The sequence below is a fragment of the Chelon labrosus genome, assembly GCF_963514085.1.
Source record: "Chelon labrosus genome assembly, chromosome: 24".
Taxonomy (NCBI): Eukaryota; Metazoa; Chordata; class Actinopteri; order Mugiliformes; family Mugilidae; genus Chelon; species Chelon labrosus.
In genome coordinates, this window is record NC_140357.1 from 3,160,567 (window position 1) to 3,182,246 (window position 21,680).

The 21,680-nt window shown below is 44.2% G+C and overlaps 1 protein-coding gene across 1 annotated transcript in view; it reads left to right on the plus strand.

The window, feature by feature from the left end:
* The window catches only part of klf7a (Kruppel like factor 7a), a 32,225-nt gene extending 18,133 nt beyond the window's left edge, over positions 1-14,092 (plus strand). The window contains exons 2-4 of the mRNA XM_084574082.1: positions 1,008-1,635; positions 8,305-8,428; positions 13,684-14,092. Of these exons, the coding sequence (XP_084430208.1) occupies positions 1,008-1,635; positions 8,305-8,428; positions 13,684-13,735 (804 nt within the window). The 3' untranslated portion in view covers positions 13,736-14,092. The remainder of the gene's footprint in view (positions 1-1,007; positions 1,636-8,304; positions 8,429-13,683) is intronic.
* The last annotated feature ends 7,588 nt before the right edge of the window (positions 14,093-21,680 follow it).

Here is a 21,680-nt window from a genome sequence, read left to right on the forward strand (position 1 = left end):
TTTTTTGTTCCTGGAAGAAAATGACTTGGAGGAGAAATCACACTCCCTTAGGAACAGACACCCCCTTTCCAAAAAAGAAGAAGCTCACGGTTTTATTTTTAGAAGGTGCAAACAAGGAAAGGGGGGGGTTGCGAGACTGTAAACGTCTCTGATGTGTTCAGTCTGTACAACCTTATTCCTGATAATGGAACTAGCTGCTCAGTCTGTCAGTGCCTATTTACACACAAATGAAGTGGCGAGTAGCACGTGCCCAGTGGAGCTGCTAGCCTCCATCTCAGCTGTCAAAACGGGTTAGTGGTTACAAGAGAAACACAACGATCCCTGGGATCAAGCTGGCGCCGTCCATTCAAACATAATAGCTTCATCCTTGGACACGGAGCGTCTCTTTCCCTCGCTGGCTCTCCTCTTAGAAGCTCGCCGGCTTGTTGTAAAGTAATAGACTTCTCAGGAAGCCAGTTCACACAAATCGGGGATGCATGCTTTTATTTGCCCTCCGCGGGGAGAGGTGTTTGGAGTAATAGGGATGAAGCAGACCATAACTACAGCTGAATAAATCTTCCTATCTTGGCTCAGTGGAAGCCGGTGCACACATGGCTTGTCAAAGCTCTATAAAATGTTGTTTGATAGGAGTTCTGTACAGTTTAAGATTTCTCCTCCCGCTATCCTCTCGCCTCGCTTTCGCTCCGCGCTACAGCGGTTGCAATCAATCAGTGTTTAATCAGCCATCTTGCTGGAGTTGCCAGGTAATCCTGGCTGTCTTGGTGGCTATCTGTGCGTGTGTGCATGTGACAGCTGGCAGAGCTGCTAAGTTGCCTGCCTGAGTGGATGGCGCCATGCAGATTTTCTCTCCGCGGCGCGTAAAAAGGCATACTGGATGATCCGATGGCTGTTGAAATTGCCAAGTGGGATTTGAGTGTGAGGACGGGCATCTTCAGTGCAAATGCCCAAATGTGTGAAATTTGGCTGAATTGAATCTAAATTGTTTTCTCCCTCTTTCTCTCTTGTAGACCTGCCTAGAATTGGAGCGCTACCTGCAGACGGAGCCCAAGCGTCTGTCGGAGCTTTTCGACCAGGACTTGGAAGGCCTCCTAACTCCAGCTTACCTGAAGGAGGATGGAGAGGAGGAGCTTTCAGACACACTGCTCCCCAGCCTGCCAAGCCACCCTCAACCTCCGAGCCCACCTTCAGTGATCCTTTGCCCTACACGGAAGAACCTTCCCTCAAGTGGAGTGATGAGAAAAGATCTCAAACCCAAAGGACAGGGGCTGGAAAATGTAGAAGGGATGGAAGGCGTCCACCAGGCCCAGCTGAGCGCCGTCACCTCCCTGACACCCCCATCATCACCGGAACTGGGCCGACACCTCGTCAAACCCAACCAGACGCTGACGGCCTCGGCCGACGGGACGCTCACCTTGAAGCTGGTTGCCAGGAAGGTGGGGCTAAGCGCCGCCCGGCTGGTGGCGGGGCACGCGCTTCCTGTCCGGATGAAGGACGAAGAAGAAGGGGCTGCATGCGGGATCGGGGTCGGAGAGTTACCAGAAAACAAGAAAAGGATCCACCGTTGTCAATTCAACGGCTGCCGGAAGGTGTACACCAAGAGCTCCCACCTAAAGGCCCATCAGAGGACGCATACAGGTGAGACATAATCTTCAGAAGTGGTTTATTATAATCCTTAGTAATTGTGGTCACTGCTCACATGGAATTTTGTAAGCATCTATGTGGGTAGGAGACAAAGTCAGTAAATGACCCAGTTAGACTTTCGGCAAAGCAGATCTGAGGGCTCCTCTCTTACCAGGGGTAGCCACTTGATACACCTTCAGGTAATGAGATTGATTGATTGATTGAGGTTAAAAAGACTCAATCCTGAAGCTCAATGACCGTAGGACACTAGTCAAGACAAGGCTAGTATGTCTGTGTCAAATATAGAAGCTGAAAGAACAGAATTCAAAGACCTTGCTACAAATTTTTGTTCTTGTGTCTGCTACCTTTTCTCTTCTATCAGTGATGTCGTCTTGAAGTCGCAGCCGCTCAGACATTATGAATAATACAACGAACATTTCAGGATCATTCTTTTCGTATGATGAGAAATAACCCATGCAAGCATTTTTGTACCAGTGAGATATAAAACGTGGACTGTTTTCAAAGCCAACTGGTATCGGCATTATCTCCCTACGGCTTATGTGAGCACTACATCCAGCCATTCATTCTCCCATCCTTCCCAACAGTCAGGTTTCTGAAATCCTAGATAACCCGACTTGAGATAATTGAGGAAAATCCACCTGCTTCGCAATCTCGGAACAAAATGCGCACGAAAGTGATAAGAGATGTTAAAAGAAACGGCTCTGTAATCGTGGCACAGGCTCTGTGCCATATGGAAATATCACAATGTCAGATAAAAAAAAAAAAATGTGATGATTTAAGAAAACCCACTTCCCTTATCCTGCTCTTACTGCCTAAGTACCTCTATGTGCCAAATCAGGGCAGGTCCTCCTTGTCAAGGTTCTTCTCAAGAAAGAAGGTGGGGGAGGGTTCAGAAGCTATAACTCTACCGCTCCTCCATCTCAATCCCAAACCACTCAGACCTCTGTCAGGGAGCTGTCCTGCGTCTGAGTAACTGCACGGTGATGGATGGATTGACCTGGATAGGCCGCCATTTCCCTGGTTTATTTCAGGCCCTACCGTCCTCTATGCGTTCTTTAAGTCTAGGTCAGTGTTTCTCAATCTGAGGGTGTCTGATTTTTTTGCACAGGACGTAATAGGGTCATTTTTAAGACCACAGAAGTATGATTCAAATATAAGTATATAATTGCAGGTGGCAGTTCCAGTAATTAGACGCGTCAGTGTTTGTGGTTATTAATTAGCACGGTTAGGGTTCAGAACCTTTTTGTCTTCAGGTCTTATTCACACCAAACGTGTTTATCTGAGCTCTTGAATGTTTCCTCTTTTGGTTTGGTTGGAAGGGTGAGAAGAGTGTTTTACTGTTGGGAATAATTGGGCTAGGCTATTCCGGTCTCTACCCCCCTCTAAGAGAGGCATTCAGGGGTATAATGACGTGAACATTGACATCTGATAGGTGGCTGTTTCTTTACTCGTTTCAACCAGAGGGGGAACAGCAGAGAACGTCCGTCAAGCCAAATGAAGTTACAGTGACTCAAATTAGATTAGTTTGCTCCCTATCATCTGAATTCGTCCAATGTTTGGTTGACAGATTGCTAAAGCTGTCCAACAAAGACTTGTTTACCAGCTCTTGCCCCCTTGTAATTTTTTGGGGTGTGGTGTGAATTTTAAAAAAAAGTCAACAAGGAAACATGCTGTATGTGCGATCACACCCTCGCTGGCGCATGGGGGCATCAGCCTGACTGGAACAAAGGGCACAGACATGCCATCATTGATTTCCCCAGTGTGGCGCGTCTGCAGCCGCTGTGATTAAACTCCATGCCAACTGGGCCAGCTCTGTAGGACCAGCGCCACCGGTGCTGTCCAGTCACAACATCCATGGAGGCTAAGGGGAGGAAAACAAATGAAACAGAGCTCCATCCCAATGTTCATATGGCTGAAATGACCAGATGATCCAGAACACAACGAAGTATTGCATTTTGAAGTGATTTCTCTAACTCCCTTGATGAATGGTAAAAAACAGTAACTCGGGGCTAGTATCTAGAGTTTTTAGGCAGGCTAGTAGTGTAATAGTGTAGGTATACTACTTGGCTGGACGACATCCTGTAGATTAAAGCCCCTAGCAAACGGTTGCTCACTAGTGGACGTTTCAGGCTCTGGGTAACCTCCTTGGGATGTCTCCCAGCCCAAAACATTTTCAAGTGAAACAAACAGAACACAAAGATAATGCTAGTGTGTGGATGGCGCTAGCTCTTCTCATCGTCATCGTCCTTGGTTTGAAAACAAAACATGTCATTGGCATCTTAGCTCGGCCGATGCTCCAAGGCCGCTATCCGGATTTTGAAGTTAGTGGTATAGGCCGAAGTTGTGGTTTTGTTATGGAACAGAGTAAAACAAACCCAATATAACAAAAATATTGCTAATGTATGACCAAAGCTAGGTCTTCTTGCTGTCACTGCTCTCTATTTGAAGAGAAAGTTGCGTCCACAGCTTGGCCACCCTATCTGGGTTCACCCGGTTCTCCAAGCCCGCTATGGTTGATTTGGTGGTAGGATCCAAAGTCGTGGACTGCGTAAGAAAGTACTATACTGCCTCACACTACCTCGTGAACATCAAAATGTCATCTTTTAGCTAATGCGGCCCTTTTTTTCCTCTATCCTGTAAATTGTTTAAACATTTATATTATAATGACTTTATGATGGTGCACAGGACACCGTTCCTTGAGAAACCCTGCCCCCCTCGAGCCTATCACTGTCACTTAAGGTGCTCCGGCATGAAAGCACTGAAAAAGAACATCTGTCTTGTTATTCAAACCAGGAAGGTAGCGTGATAAAGGGGGGGGAAATGTCGACACGAGATGACAAAAGGAAACACAAAAGCCAGAGAAACAGCAGAAGAAGGGGAGAGAGTGACAGGGAGTGAAACAAAGAGTAGATGAAGACAGAAGAGAGGAATGGGGGAGGTACAGTAGAGCGACCCTCTTCAGAAAAAGACAGCAGTGCCACAGGCTCCCCCATTCACTGAGCCATTATCCTGACAAGTTTAAAGATGTCATTACTCAAATCCTCTTTTTCTTAGTTGTTATTTCCATAAATTACCGACGGAGAAAAGGCTACGATTTAATCTGGAATTAGACGGGCTGAGTTGAAATGACAGTGCCCTGTAGAGCTTTTGGTGAATAGGCTTATTGCAGATAAGGAATGGTACAATTAGATTTTGGGCAGGGTAAAACACGAGGTCTGTTGGGTTATTCTGCCTTCTCTCTCTCGTTCCCTCTCTTCCTTTTCTGTGTTTCTCGTCGTTTTCTCTTCCCTAACCCTCTCCTCCTTTCATTCTATGTCAATATTTTTAGCCGTTTACAGTGCCTGTCTTTATAAATGCTTCTCTTTCACGCTCATATTTTATCAGTCTGCTATTTGTTCTTGGTCTCTTTAGGGCTACATGATTAGATTAGCTAATCAATTAATATTTCTCTCACCAATATTGGACCTATTTTCTATAATTGCTGTTTTGTTAGCATAACACTGAGCTAGTAATGCATGTCAGATACCTTACTGGTAACAGTGGTAACTTTAGCTGCTTTGTAAAATCTTAAAGTCCCCATGAAATAAAATTTTGTCTTTTAATTTGAAATGCCTAGTCACGTATACTCCAATATTTGGTCCAACAATGACTTTAAAGTAATTTTAGAGGTACTTTTAATGGTATTTTAAAGAACGACATTTCCTGCAAAATTGTTTAATAATGGTGGTGACTCATCCTGCACAAGGGGGCGTGTACTTACTAGGGGGGGTGTATTTAGCGTCCAATGACGCTTTCTTGCATTTTCAAGTCCCTCCCCGGCCCCGCATTGTTTGTTCACCAGCGTCATTCACTGCTAGCCTCGGATCTCGATAACCCTGACGTGCAGGGGCGGAGTCTGTTCAGGCCATTGGAACCGACCAATCAGAGGGGACATGGCATTTTTTTCAGGAAACGAGCAAATACACTGAATAAAACCGCACTTTTTTTCACAGAGTCCCCACATTTCTTTGGGACTTTAAAACAGTTACAGTATATGATGCATTGACCAAATTTTTTTGACTGTATGTAAATTGCACGAAAAATGTTTTCCCTATTTTTGTCGTAGTGTAGCCGACTCATAGCATTCATTAGCTACAGCTGTTTAAATCGTCCTCTGGTGGTTATTCGAGTATAAAACCGAAACTTTCCACATAAAGATATTGACGTTTCAACTTTTTTTTTAATCATCCCATACCTCCCCTTGCTCGTCTCCGAGCCTGGAGTGGTAGTTGTGGGCAGGAGCCTATAAAACGTTCTCCAAGAGCCTCTGTAATGACCTCCGAGACCCGGATGCCCTGTTTCGGCTCCAGCTAATGGAGGGAATGTAATTAACTTCAACACTGGCACCTGAGAGGCTGGAGAGGGCGCGTGCATGAATGTGTGTGTGTGTGTGTGTTTTGGAGTGCATTCGGAAGTAACAGATTACATATAATGGGATTACAGTGACTCAGGAAACACCCAGTTATCGGATTACGGATGTGAAATATGTGATCGCTTATTTGATTATTATTTTTAAAAGGAAAAAGCATTTTGATTGCACACATTTATTTATTTATTTTTCCTGAAATGAGTGAATAGTGCTACATAATGGGGCTCTTATTAAATAAAGCGGAATAAATGATGGTTTTAAACGACAGCACTGTCCACAATCTTGATTCTTCTAAATTAGAGCAAATAATCCACTTAGCTCCATAATTATATGTTTTACAGGCAAAGTAATCCAAAAGTCACAGAACGTAATCAGATTATGTGGCTGAGTTGGGGCTAATCCAGTGGATTAGGTGACTGATGGCCATTTAAAGTGTCAGTCAGTCAGATTGTATGTAACATTGTGTTTTAAAAGTAGCCCTTTCCAGCCCCAGCATGCGTGTTTGCGAAGGAGAGTGTGTACCTGCTCCACTTGCATGTTTGTACGAGGGCATCTTGAGGGAGAGGAGAGAGGAGGGGGGGTGTGTTGCTAGGCAACGGGGGCAGTGTATCGTTGGAAGAGTCGGTAGCTGAGTGGTTATGTACTGCTGCAGGCTCTGGTCTCTTAGCCCCCTCCGCCACTCCTTCCCCTTCCTCCTCCTGCACCACCACCACTACTACTACCATCACCACCACCACCATCACCACCTCATCCCCACTCCCCCCCCTCCCCCCGCCTCTTGCCCTGTACAGCTCTACAGTTACCGTTGCTAGGCAACTGCCTCTGTGCTCTGCCAGCGTGCTCAGTAATTGGCCGGTGGCATGGCGGCGTGCCGTTGCCAGATCCAGCCAGCTGCACTGACTACTGCCTCCTCATGTTTCACCGCTCCCCCTCCCCCTCCCCCTCCCCCTCCTCCTCCTCCTCCTCCTCCTCGCACACAGACGCACCCCGCCCCTTTTGCTCCCATTGCTAGGCAACACATTCAGGCATCCCTGCCTCCAGGGAATTTCATTGGCCAGAGCCGGATGGCCCAAACCTGCTGCTTTGGGTGTTTCTGGGAAGTGAGGCAGTATGCAGGAATATACAATATGTCCACAGTGGGGACGTGCATGGATGGATAAAGAGGGATACGATTAATTCCTGGATCCCATTAAACTAAAAGCTTATTTAACTTATACAAGTTTTTATCTCAATTTGATATTTAGTTTTTTTCAGTCACATTGAAAAGGTTTCTTTCTTTTCTCACTCGTTTACTCATCCCCTCATCACCGCTGTAACCTCTTGCACACGTGTTTCTCACCATCAAAACCTGAGGAGATCATGTTTGCGACATTTAACTAAACATTCCTTTGATTGAAACACAGAAACACTCTATCCACCATTCATTTTATTTTTACTTTTATCTTCTGCCCCATGAACAAATCTCCACACAGCTGCTACAGATAATGGAACCGCTACTGTCTTTGCATACACTCTTCCCAGTCTTGGCTGATCCATTGATTGCGTCCCCCTTTCATAATCAAATTCGAAGTTTTAAGCCAGTGTTTGTGCCCGAACCCACTCGAGCGGAGCTGGTCAGCGCGTCTGTGTTCAGCCACGAGCACCAGTCCCAGATGGGATGTGACTGATGCAGGTGACATGTCTGGAGCTGGACGCAGCTGGCCGATTGTGGTTTCCTTGCCATTATGTGACTGGCCTAATTATCGCCACCGCCCCCTCCCCTCCCCTCCCCTGCCGGCATATCTGCAGCCTCCTCTGCCTTAATCCACTTCTGCGACACTTCTCTCCCTACTCCACTTTTCCCTCTCCTGGTCTCATCTCACCTCCTCTTCTCACTCACTCATCCACCTTGCCTCTAATCTCTCCTTCCCCCCCTCCCTCTCTCCACTTCTTCTCCTCTCGCTCCACTTCTCTCAACCCCTCCACTCGTCTTCTGCGTGTTCAGCAAGACCGGAGACCAGTGGGAGCTCCTCCATCTCGGCGCTAAACGTTGCATTGCTCTCTTTTCAGTCTCTCGAAAAAGAGAAAAAAAAAGTGACGGGAAACCCTTCAAATCCAAATAAACAGGATATAATCATTTAAATAGCATACAGTTTATCAGGTGTTAAATATTCATGCATTCAGAAAGAGTGCAGACAAATACGTGCTTTTTTTTTTGGTTTGTTTGTTTGAGCGATCAAACAGGTGCTCATGTGTGTTTTTCATCCCCCTCCCAGGTGAGAAGCCGTACAAGTGCTCGTGGGAGGGCTGCGAGTGGCGATTCGCCCGGAGCGACGAGCTGACGAGGCACTACCGCAAACACACCGGCGCCAAGCCTTTTAAGTGCAACCACTGTGACAGGTCTGTCAAAACACTCCCTCCTTCCCTCTATCTTATATGTTTTTTTCTTCTTCTTCTTCTTCTCCCATTTTCCAAGGGTTATTTGAAGTACTTCCACAAGCGTAGCGGGCTGTGTTTTGTACACAGTTCGGCGTATAGTAGGAGAAGATGCCGGTAATGCACCCGAAAGTGTCTGGTACTGACCCAGTTTGAAAGTGTGTTGGCAGGATTACTAATGCGTGCTCCTTCGCAATGAGACTCTTCGGATCCGAAGGGCGCTCCTTCTGCTCGCGAGGCCCGGCGCGGCATATTAATAGTAAGATGATACGTGGCCTTGATTTGGAGGCTGGTTGGAAATGAGCGTAGACCCCTGTTAGCCCCGTCGCACCTATGGAATGTTAATTTGACTAAAGCGATTCGTTGGTCACCCATCGCTTTGAAGCTGGCGGCTGGTTGCCATAGTGGTTCTAGTTGCTTAGGTTTCTGGGTGAAACAAGCACAACATAAAAACAATAATAGTGTATGGACGTAGCTAGCTCTTCTTGCCGTCATCGCCAATGAGACCGCCGCTCAATCTGGGTTGACCTGACGCTCCCATCCCGCTATCAGCATAGCGTTAGCGATCATGGCATTTGGTGGTAGGAACCAAAGTCGTGGATGAGTACTTCCTTACAGTGAACATTTGGGGAACTCTGTGCCTGGGTAATAGGTCAATCAACTGTATCAGCTGCTCCCATTGTTTGTCACCTCAATCGTGACGTCTAAAAGTTGAGATTGGTTTAGCTTGGTACGCCCCATGAAAGTTTCTTTCGGCCGTCATCGCTACAACTCATTGCTTTTCATCAACACTACATGGTCTCTTGTTGCCACATCACTGCCAGTCTCTTCTTTAGTGTACACCCCTTTGAAGATTCGGGTAGGAATGACTTGTTGACATGTTTCCTTGATCAAAATGGTTGCCAGTTTTTGTTTGTGTTTGACATTTAGAGGGAAAATGTATTTGGGGACTATCTGAGGCCGCCATAGCCCAAAATACAGGTCTGTGTGTTGGTGTAAATAAAGCCTCAGGCTGGTCCAGAGACGGGTCAGGCTATACTTCAAACTGGAGGATTCTCGGTCTGATCCCTGTCACCCGAGCACTGACCTTGAGTGGAGGAAACCTTTGTAGATCTAAAATTTGCTAACCGTCACCTGTCACCTCTTGTTTACCATGTCACAAAGCAGAAAAGACTTTACTAATCTCAGTCAGGGGGGTAAAGGTGTACCTCTTTCTCGCTTCGGCGCGACCTCCCTGCGACACTTCCCAATTAGTCACTGTTTAATTACAAAGCACAGCGAAATGTTCATCTTCTGGGCTCCTTTAAATGCGTCTCCCAGCTGACAAAAATGTTTGACGGACGTGTTCACTATAAAAAGATCAGACACAAAAAAAAATAAAATAAAATCTCTTCTTTCTTTAATTACGCCCTTCTGTCTGTGATCCAGTCCTCACCGACACCTCTGGGATCTCTGAGCAATATTATCTCCGGGAGTTACCGTGGTACTGCACACAAAGGTCGTTTAAAGGTGTGAAACTGCGAAATTTATAAAAATGACAGGGTATTTTACATTTGTAAAAGTGGAGTGCTTTTAGTAAATATCCCCAATGCAGGGCCATGGCTTCTTAATTAGGGGTGGGACTGATTAAAAAAAAATGTATCTAATTAATTAGAGACTTTGTGATTAATTAATCTCGATTAATCACATTTTAATCACATAACAATATTTGCCTCAAAAAGCAACACTTTTTAATTTAAATGGATTTTTGTGGACGACTATTCGTATAATCAAATAATAGACACAGGCATGAATATTGTAAACTCAAGCTCTTTTAAAGTCTGGAAAAAAACCATTGAATTGCATTTCAATTCAAAACAGAAGAAAAAGAAAGAAATATCCCTGGCCAAAACTGAACAGATCTAAAGTTAAAGTGCCACTGTATTGACTTTAAATGGTTAAAGAAAACACGTCTTGTCCGTACTCGGGCCAGGACTGCTAGCGCTAACAGCTCTGGCGGTTTCTGTGCTCACTGTGACATGCTTTGCATTTAGATGGTACCGTAGGGTTGAAGTGCTGTGCACAATTCGCACAAAGGCTTCCATCAGGTTGTTTTTTAAAATAAAATTTCCCTTCCATCAGACCTAGCAACGTACTTTCATCCGAGCTCTGATATGTGCATCAGTGTAATCGGTGTACCAGGAAATCGTTCCACGTTGTTCGGAATGCAAACTGCGATTAAATGTGTACATTTTTTTTATGTAATTAACGCGTAAAAGTCCCACCCCAAGTTTTAACACTAAATATACTTTCAAACACAAGCATTTCTAGCTTTTATTATTTCATGTCTTCTACGTGTTTTTCATAAATATATTTTTATATATATTTGTTTAACGTTTTTTTACTCCACGCATACAGGTACTGTCAGGACTTGTTGCGAGGTAAGGGGGGGACCCAGATGCAGGACTTATAAGACTGAAGCAGGAGTAGGCAAAAAGGCATTTAATGAAAGAAAAAAGACAAGGCTGACAAAACTAAAGGCGCCGCAGACGAGGCAGGATATCCAAAGACAAAAATACTAAGAAGGCATGAACAAGACATGAAAAACTATGACCAGGAAAGACGTGAACGTGGCAAAGAAACAGTATGAAACGACCAGGAACAAAGGGGAAGGCAGGGCTATATATACACACATGACGAGACACAGGTGAAGCCAATCAAGAAATAACACAAGGTGAAACCAATGATCCAATCAAAAGGAAAACACAGGGAATAACACATAACAGGAAATCAAGAACTTAACAAAATAAAACAGGAAACAGAAAAACTAATCACAAACCATGACAGAAAACCATGACAGGTAGATTTTTTACTTTATATTGTATTTATGTTTTTGTATTTTTGCCAAAAATCACCCAGTTTTTGTGATTTATATGCAACAATTTTTATTCTTGAAGGCGGACATTAACAAAGATGTCACCCATTGTCGAAAATGAATGTGTGCGTTTTAACGAACGCCGCAGCCTCTTTAAGAACTGAATACGTGACCTCTTGAATCATGCATAGGTTCATTATGAAAGGACAAAAAAGAAATCCCTCTTCACCTGAGGTACTTTGCCTTAAAGCCTATAAGAGAGTGGGCGTCTTGGTGTGTATTTGTGAGTGTGTGTGTGAGGGAGCAGAAGTCCTGGCAGTGTCAACTTAATCAGGTCTCAGCTGGACAGACTGTAAATACAGTATCGTCCCCCCTACCTCCCACCCCCTCTGAATTCCCACCTCCCCCACGCTGACAAATACCCCCCCTGCCTACGGGCGCACCCCCTAATTCGGGCCCACCTCTGTCATGTGTCACAAGACGGCGAACCCCTCCAGCTCAAAACACACACACACCCTGCTGAGATGAAGGAAGAGGGGAAACAGGGGAGACAGAATAGTCGGGGTGGAAGATTGAGGATGTTGGCGGGGGGAGGGGGGGAGGGGAGGAGACAGACCCACGGTGTGCCAGCTGGTGTCGTGCCCCCGAGTCGTGACTCATACTTCACCATCTGTCTGCGCTCGAGCACTCACACACATCCGCGCACGCCTCCTGAGCCGTTCATTAATCCCACGTGTGTGCGTGTGTGTTTGTGTGCACGCGCAGACGCACCCATGCAGGTGTGACAGTAAGACGGATGACTGGAGGCTCGTCACATGTAACTCCCCCTCTTGGCCGAGCCCTGATTCATCTGGACTTCTTAGGCCTCTGTCTCAGCAGAAAGATGGACAACTACGGAGCCAAAGCCAAGCCAAAAAGTGTCAAATTTTGATCTTGAAGTTTAAAAAATGCAATACTGTCACTCAAACTAAAACAAACTGAGTCGGTTAATTGCAGAGTTTGTGTTTTTAGGGCTGAGGACCTTTCCTCAATCACGTTGCCTTCAGGAAAGAAGGGTATTACTAGATATGTGACTCAATGCTTTCTATAAAATCATATTCATGTGAATTAAGTTCCTGTTCAGCAAGCTGTTTAAAACCAAACTTGGTGCCGGTCGCAGTATGACAACAATAAACTGCCAAACTGCATGGTTCAACAGTCAGGTTTCCCACTTCCACATGCCACTGTGAACGCAGTGTGATATTGGCTTTTTAAGACCAAGATTTGAGCTTTCAGTTTCCGGTAATGAAACTTTTTGGGCCGGGTTTGGCTCTGAAACATTGACAATTGCAAAACTCTTAATTTGTCACTCATGTCACTTATTTGCGACTTCCTTTCGAATTTATTTCAATTTGATGTCTGATTGGTGATCACGAGATTGCTTGTTTTCCAGGATTTCTCGCAAACGGTTAGAAAATGTAATTTTTTTAATTTCTTCAACAGGGCTACTAATTAGCTACACAAAGTCTTAAAACTGCAGTTTTTGTTCATTTGCTTTCACTTCAGACACACTTCCTTATAAAAGAAAAAAAAAAAGAAGAGGAAAGAATTAGTGGCAATTTGGGACCTTTTCCCCCATTTCTTCTGCTTAACATTATTAAATTTAACTACTTCACTAAACTCAAAAACAAGCCTCCATCTCAAATAATCACCAACACATGCAGCTCCCAATTATCTAAAACAAAGCAACACTTTTTTTTTTTTTTTTATGTTTTTTGGAAAGTGCTCCTCTCGGGAAAGGAGCTGTGGTGTAGCATTTGAAGCGAGAGTGCCGTTCGTCTTGTCACGGTGGTGGAAAAGAAGCTTCTCTATGTAAGCACGCGTGGCATAAACAAAACACCAGCTGAAAGCGTATATGATGTCAGTTTGTGGCAATCAGCTTGAAATAATCACTTCCCCAAAAAAATAAAAATAAAATAGACCAACGTGCTTCCAGTGCAATTTCACTTTTCAGTTGCGTGGCTACGCCCCAGCAATTCCGCAAGCCTGATTTCAGATGAGAGGCTTCGATTCATCTAATTTAGCTATCGTTTTACAGCACATGTTTTGCATGCTGCTTTTTTTTTCCTCTCACCCCCCCTTTCGCTGTTTGAACAGATCCATCTGCGGGCTCTCTAGTTATTCATGGTGCAGCTGAAGTCATTAGGAGTGCTGCTGAAAATGCTGATTATGAATTAGTTACACATATACTAATTGCGTGTGCATTAGTGCCTCAGCACTCACTAGCTAACAGCAACATTTAGCTCAATCGACAAAACAAACTCCTTCCCCTCGCATTGGTAACACGCTAACGAGCTGTTCTCTGTTCCTCTCTCTTTGGTTGCAGGTGTTTCTCGCGGTCGGATCACTTGGCGCTACACATGAAGAGGCACATCTAAGGAATTCGAGAGAGGTCAGCGGGAGTGGAACAGAGAAGAAGAGGATGGAGGGCGGAGTGGAAGGAGGAGAGGGAGCGTCTTCTGCAGAAACATAAAACCGTGGTTGTCGGAGGGAGAGGAAGAGGGATGGTCTCGAAAAACACCAGATTTGGTAAAGCGGACGGAGAGTGACGGAAAACACACAAACTGATCCTGAGAGGCTCCGTCAATCTGTGCCCGACCAGTTGGTCCATGATTCCACCGTGACGCATCGTCACCTCACAAATGTCCCCCTTGCGTCGTCGCGTGGACAATACAGATGCTCCATCCCACCCTTCGTATGTGCCGTAGAGGGGACGTCTCGTGACGGGTGGGTGGACCGCATGTCTGTAGCTGGCAGCTTTTAACTTTAGTCATCCTTGCGGTCTTTGCCGTGGTCCCATCGGCGAAAACACTTCCAAAATATCAGCCCTGTTTTTGCAGCAGTGCTCCACGTGCCAGCGAGTACGCCAATGCCAAACTGGACCAGTTGTACAGTTATTTTTGGGCAGATCCAAGAGCATACCTTGTTTTGAAGCTAACATACGCTGAACAAAGCAAGCAAGTAGAGGCTCCATTCCCTCAACCTTAACAACACCCCAAAGGGTTTATTCACATATATATTGGACAAATATTAATTTGTCGGTTTTTCATATGACCTCTGTCACAGCAGCCAGCTGGATCCATTTAAAAATCCATCTGGTTTGATGGCACTGGAGCGCTTGTTTGAATGGAGTGTTGGATTGGATTTCCCGAAGACTTGAAGATTGGAGTTGCACTGATGTACTGTGAAGACTGATTGAGGTCATCCGGGGGGCTGGGAATGCTTTATGAACATGATCCATCGAGGGCTCCCGCTGGATGAGGCTAACTAATCTACTCTGGGAACGACTCCTTCAACATCGTCTGAGTTTCTCAAGAGGATGCGGGGAAGCTCTCAAGAGTGTTTTTCCTCTCTGGTATCTTAGCTATTATGTCACAAACTGTTGCACAATTGACTCTTTGCAGACTTTTTGTAAAAAACTAAATTAAATAAATAAATGCGCCACTGTCTTGAACCGGGAGACAATTTGGGACTCGGGCAAACGCTGGCTTCCACACGCCATCGGAGCGTGGGCAGCCACATGCACAATTCGAAGCAGCAAGCTGACTGCGATAGCACACCGAACACGAACAAGATCACTACGTATGTAAAGGCTATATTGTTTCTAAGAAAATATTCTCCTATTTGTTCAAAAGAGACAGTTGAAAAGACCACTTTGAAGAACTCATTGGAAATGGATGCAGCCAAAAAAAAAAAAAAAAGAAAAGAACACAAGTGTCTACAGTAGATGCCTGAAATGATCTCTTTGGCCTTTGAGAGTGATTGGCACCTGACTAGCCACTAAGCTGAGGAGGGATTTGTCCTGTTCACACCGCCCATGCAGAATTCTTCCAATTTAGCTGCTCTCAGACTTCATTTCAGGAATATAAAGCAGCTCTTTGAATTTGGCCCTATGCATATCCAAGGACATTCCTGCTGACTTCCTGACCAACATGCATGTCTGAATGCAGAGTCTACCCTCCTGGATGCAGAAGGACTTGCAGAGGACATATATTCAATCAATTGGGTGGCTCTCCTCAGAGCAAATCAATGTGAATGTATCCGTTGCTGGGCCCATGATAACACACGATTGTGGTTGGTCAGGCCAGACGCCATTTGTGTTTGTACTTTGTCTTTTTCCGTCATTACAAATGAATGATTGGACTCGGAACATCTAGCCGGTCACGGCTGGAAGCTTTTGACATTTTACTGGTCGCACCGGCCCAGCGGGAGTTCGTGAGTGCTGATTTGGAGTGGGTGGTAAAATGGGTAAGGGAATGCCAGATGTGCTCAGTCAGCAAAGATAACTGCCCCATCAGCTCATGAAACTGGAGTGGAGTGGAACCCACGCGCACAAAGAGACACATGCATTCGCTCCTAGATGACTGGAATTTGCATTTATCCTGCGTGACCTGACGTTTGTCAGATAAAACAAAGGCAAATGAAATCTAATTCTTTATTCCGCGAATACATCTTGAATGAACGTAGGTTTGACTCAAGTGCACACAAATCAAATAGGCAGCTTGGACAAAAGTAGATTGTTGAGATACTGACAAACTTTAGGGGAACAGCTTAGTCGGGGTGTTGAGTTTCTAGTTATTTGCAAGAATACTTGGAGGCAAAGTGAGGCACACAGCAGACAAGCAAGACACAATATTGATTTCAATCTGTTTACCAGAGGCGCATTTCAACTTTAGGTATGAGGGCAAATCAATCATATTTAGTCATGATCTCCTGTAGACTCCTGTAGACTCCTGTCCTGTAGGAAGTCCTTCTTCGCATAAAAGCATAAAGCAAACACACTTCTTCTTAATGCGAAAAACAAGCTTGTTTTTCTTTCATATAGAAGACAGGCCTTGACTGATTTAGGTTTAACTGCTGCTTTATATTCAAGGAGACCAAAAATTCTCACAAGGCTGCAGCTACAAGTCACTGTTTGACACAAGTCATGAACACTGCAAAGGTTTGAGATTTTCTTTGCAGACGATGTGACAGTGTTCTATTTGAGAATGTCAGAAACGTCCAGCGGGTCCATGATTTCCCCGCTTAGCTTGACCCTCCACGTGAAAGATAAAATGAAGAATAGCAGCTTAACCCACGGGTTGAAAATTGTATAATCGATGGCAGCTCTATTTGTGTGTTTCAGTATTTCAATGGGACACTTTCCTGTTGAACTGAATGTGTGGGAACGTGAAGCTGAGGAGTGTCATTCTTTTTGTTCGTTTTTTGTTGCAATCAAAGTCAGCTGAAGATTTTTTGGACTGAAATGTTTTTAATTTAATTTAGACTTGAAGGAGCCAGGACATGGAAATATCCCAATTGCAGGATAGTTAAATATTTGACTATTCTTCTGAGGTAACTTAAACAAATTGCTCGTGCCATGCCGGGAGCTCGGAAACTGGGATTTTCAAATGTGAATGTGTTTTCTGGAAAGGTTGTTTCATGTTGTCTCCGAGGATGCGGCTCAGTCCTGTGTCATCTTAATGAATGATTGTCAATTCTGCCGTGCCTGTGTGTTCTTCGTCTGTTTGTATTTGCACTCGGAATTTTTTTGAAGGAAAAAAAAGAAGAAGAAAAAAAAAAGAATCACTTGCATATCTGATATTTTCTGTCCGCTTGTACACTACACTTCAACACGACGACCCTTGGTGACGGAACACTGATCACGAAGTCTGTATAGTAGCTGTTTTTTAGCACAATTGTACACACTCACGCATACATGGACTCGCTACATGCATGCATCCATACGTTCACGAAAACACGGCAATTCACACGCATACATGCACAAATCCTGAATCCACGTATCCTCCTTGTGTGTTTTTCACCATTTTTCACGCCACCTTTCCGAAAGGCAGAGACTGCAGCTCTCTCGCTCTCAGCAGAGTGGGGGTACGCGCATTACTATGTGTGACGCCACCTCTGTTTCCACCAGGTCTGAATTTTAAATCAAACGCACCCCCTTTTTCTACCAGCATTTTCTCATCGCTCCCCGCTCCCGTTCTCCTCCCCCTCACCCCTTCCATTTTCTCCAATATGATCCCTTTCAACTCCTCTCTTCAGTCCAACCCCCCGCCACCACTTCTGCCTCCGCCTTTCCCCTTCTCCACCTTTTCCCCCCCTCTGTTGTCTTTCTCCTTTTCTTTCTCTGTACAAAGTGTTTCAAATTTATCATTTGTATATTATGATGTATGGGTACGATAATGTTCTTTATTATGGAAAAATGAGAAAGATTTATTTTTGTTACTGGTTTGTTTCATAATTCCTTTTTTAAATTGGTATTGTAATATCTCTATGCAAGGAACTGTTCGGTGAATCGTTTTTATTTAAGAATGTAATTATGTGTAATAAATGGTAGAAGCAGCTTGGCATGGAGTATTCATGGTTCTTGGCTGGTCTATTAATGGCAGTTTCACCCAGCGACAATGTGCACGTAATCATCCATCTCCACATAGAATATTTTCTGATTTCTTATCAAGTCTCAATCACGGAGCCATTCAGTTTGGGAACAATAAGCGTCGGGAGTACGTTTCGCATACCCTTTTACTTCTCACTGACCAGTGCATTTTTAAAGACTGCCTGATTTCCGTTTCCGAGTTAAACGCGCAAACCAGCTCCTTCACAGTGGGCTGGAAAATTAATTTACACCCCTCATATTTCTGCTATTTGCACCATTGGACGAATAAAAAGACTCTGATTTATCTTTCCTTTTGATCAAACACGGGAAATGGGCCAGAACACCTTCACTCCGCCTGAACGCGCACTCTCGTTGTCTCCCTCCGAGAAAGCTGTGGCATGTTAATTACATCTGTTACCAACCAAGGTGATGACTTATCCGCTATTCCTGCCTTTTGACCATGACTAGCTGATAAAAGAGTAATCGAATAACTAATGGCTAATTAGGGAGTAATTACTCTCTGGTAAATGGCCCTATGCAGTGTATTAATTCTCCTTAGGTCTGTCAGTGAGAAACTCCCATAAGGTTTTTTGTTTCATTTAATGCTCCCTAATTGAAATGGGCACCCTCATCAAGAAGCTTACATGTATCTGTCGAATTTAATGTTCTTTTATCTGTAATTACAGATTGCGCAGACTGCACATTATCTACCTAACGGCACCTACTACGTCAATTGCCGAGACGCGTTGTGAAATTAGAAACGATGGAGTCATTTTTCAATAAAGGTCGTGTGTCCCATGAGCGCTTTCCGATCGTCATTTTCACTCCAGCTTGATGGAGATGGGGTTGTGTGTGAGTTCACAGCTGAGCTAAATGGTCTTAATGTGTTCCGGCAGAGGGAGGACCATCATCACATGAGCACATATTCATAAAGGTTAACACGCACTGTAGGCAAAGGTTCTGAGTTGACTGTGGTCTCAATAACACCAGAAGACTACAGCCACGCTAGCAGCAGGAAACATGCAATGACAATGTTAAGATGCTAATGTTCTGGCTAATGTTTTGCTAATTAGCACTGAATTACGGCCAGGTCTGGGGGGAATGTCATAGATGCTAAACCTTAATCTTTGTAACTTTAAAAGTTATTACAGGTGCATTTTGGGACGTTTTAGTCAAAACTAGAAATGAGACTGTGAGGCGTCCGGATTCTTGCAAGACTCATGAGATCACAAGAACAAGACAACCCTTCTTTCGCGGAGGTGCATACCAATATGCACAGTGTGAGGAACCACTGGCGTTGGCTTTTGTGCAAAAAATCCTGTCAAAAATGCAGAGAATTGTGCAAAAACTTGCAAATTACATAGCTATGCTGATTGCCACCTCGCTTTCAATGCTCCTCAAACAAACTGCAGCTTGTTGTGTTTCCTCTTCATCACTCTCATACTACACTATATCATAGGATTTGTTGATCTGACTGGTTGAAGTTAGCCCATCCAATCACCCGCCAAGTCATTGCCAAACATTTTCCAAGGATGACTTCTCAAATGGTTCTGTTTAACTCACCAAATGTTGAAATCTTATGTTCCTTTTCAATTTGGTAACCTCTGATTTTGAACTACTTCCGTCCATGACTCTTGGAACCTTGGTTATATCTAGCAAACCAGTCGACATTTTCAAGGGTTTTGAGCATCGAGGATGCAAATGTTTAGTTGCATACTCCACTCGTCCTCCTGCAACTTACAAGAAGATGTTTGACTTACGGGGCATTTTTCAACATGCGTTCTTCTATGTATTTATGCTCTTGTGGACTTCTGAAATGTCTCTGCGCACGTATTGTCCTAGCTTGTGTGGACTTGGGACTGCTATCAAGTATGCTTCCGCTTTGTAACAGTCGTAATGTTCATAGCTAAAACAGGAGCCAATAAAAAGGTGCCAGAACCTTGGCTCCTCCTTCCACCCACTGCAGACGGAACCTGAGTTTGTTGGGTCTGGTAGCCTTCTTTCTGTAGGTCCTACAGTACTTTTTGAGATGGTCTGACTGGTTTCCCCTCTTTGTCACCTTTGGCCACCCCTTCCGTTTTTTTCCCATCATTTTTGGTATTTATTTCATGCTAAATAAAGGTAGTGCTGCACTTGCATGAGTCTGAGAAGCAAGGCTTTTTAAGGAATAGTAAGACTACTGGGAGAACAATTTACTCTGATTCCAGGGGAATTCATTCAAAATCAGCCGCTCCAACCAGAACCGAACCTGCACCTTGTTGGGAAAAAAGGGGAAATAATGGCTAGTGAAATAGTGAGGAGACCAATAAGCCAGTAGATAGAGGACCATGAATGTCTGGGAAACATGTTATAGCAATCCATCCAGTAGTTGTTGACTTATCTCTTTCCACTGACCATCCAACCAAGTCATGCCGCTTACTAAGAAAAGTACTTTGACTTACACTGGAACATCATTTGATGAATCTGATGAAATACCAACAATAATTTTGGTCCATTTATCCCCAAACCATGACAAATCACACAATTAAGACTGAAAAAAACTACATTTGAACACGCACACGTTCTACACATTTTCCACTTTTCTAATAGCACTTGACAGTTGGCGAATGCAACAGAATTAATGCAGACACACGATGGAAAGAGGTGGATTTGTTATCGGGCTAATTACACCAGGGATCCCAAGCAGAATAATCTGAATAATAGAAAAGCTGAAGGCGATAAACACAGCTGTTGAACGCTTAGTTACAAGCACTCAGTCACCCTGTCTGTTTAGCTGTTTTCCATTCTTCTGCATCAAATGATAACATCTATGTAAATCTAGTGGGACAATGGGATTAAATCATCCCATGATATTATCTTGTTATGTTATTCTAAACATGTCCGTATGGCATTCAAATTTAGTTTTTTAATAATTAAAAGCCATTGACTTTATTGTGTGTATATTTCATGCATTGCTGCTGCAATAGTCTCAAAAATACTCTTGGTTTTTGGTATCTGGCAGCTAAATTCAAAGCGGTTTTTCAGAGATATTTATCAAAGTCCTAAAAGCTGACTATTCCAGAAATGGAAATTAAAACTCAAAATGTAACATTTAATAACTAGAATTAAGACAGATAGGACAGATTTTCTAACTCTTCAAGCACACCGTCATTGTTCAGTACCCTGCAGGCTTATGCTTTTGCCCTTGAATCGTCTACCGTCTCCGCTCTGCTATTCACCCACAAGACACCTGAACACATTTCAGAAACACTTGTCTTTGTTTTATACACAATGATTCAGCCGGAGCTCCCGCCATTGAAGGAGGGCATAAACGGCGTGAAGCACCAAAATGAAGTGTCTGCAATGAAAGAAAAAACGGATTCTTCAGGCGAGGCGGTGATTCACCTAACCAGCAGAACATAAAGAACCTTTCTCCATGCGGTTGTGCAACAGAAGATTTCAGCGAGGACGCTGCCAATGCCTGTGGGTGTCTTGTGGGCGTCTGGCAGCCATATAGGGATGTTATTGTCACATCTGGCAATGTGGAGATGCCAGCATAGTGGGGAGCTCAGTTTAAAGCCTCCCTTGCTCGATCTTACTCCATGCTTAGACAGTCGGTGCGAGTGAAAACAACTCCTTGCTAAGATTACAAACTGCTTAGCAATCTCAAAATCATCTTCAATCAAAATGAGGCTAGTCCTAAGAAAGGGTCGGGAGCCGCAGATTCTTTGGTTCCATGCCACGAGCAGTCAAGTGCTTAGGTATTTCCAATTATCGGGAATATGTCGAGGTGGCCCTCTGTAATTAAAACCTAATCATGCTGGTGGATTCAGAGAAGCATCCTCATCAAGCTTTCATTAGTCTCCCTCCTTGTGATGCAGCCCAGCAGCAACCCAACCCCCCTTCAGGAATGCACACATAGCCTGCATCCCAAATTCATATCCAGTTTTTGCGCCGCTTTAAAAGCATAA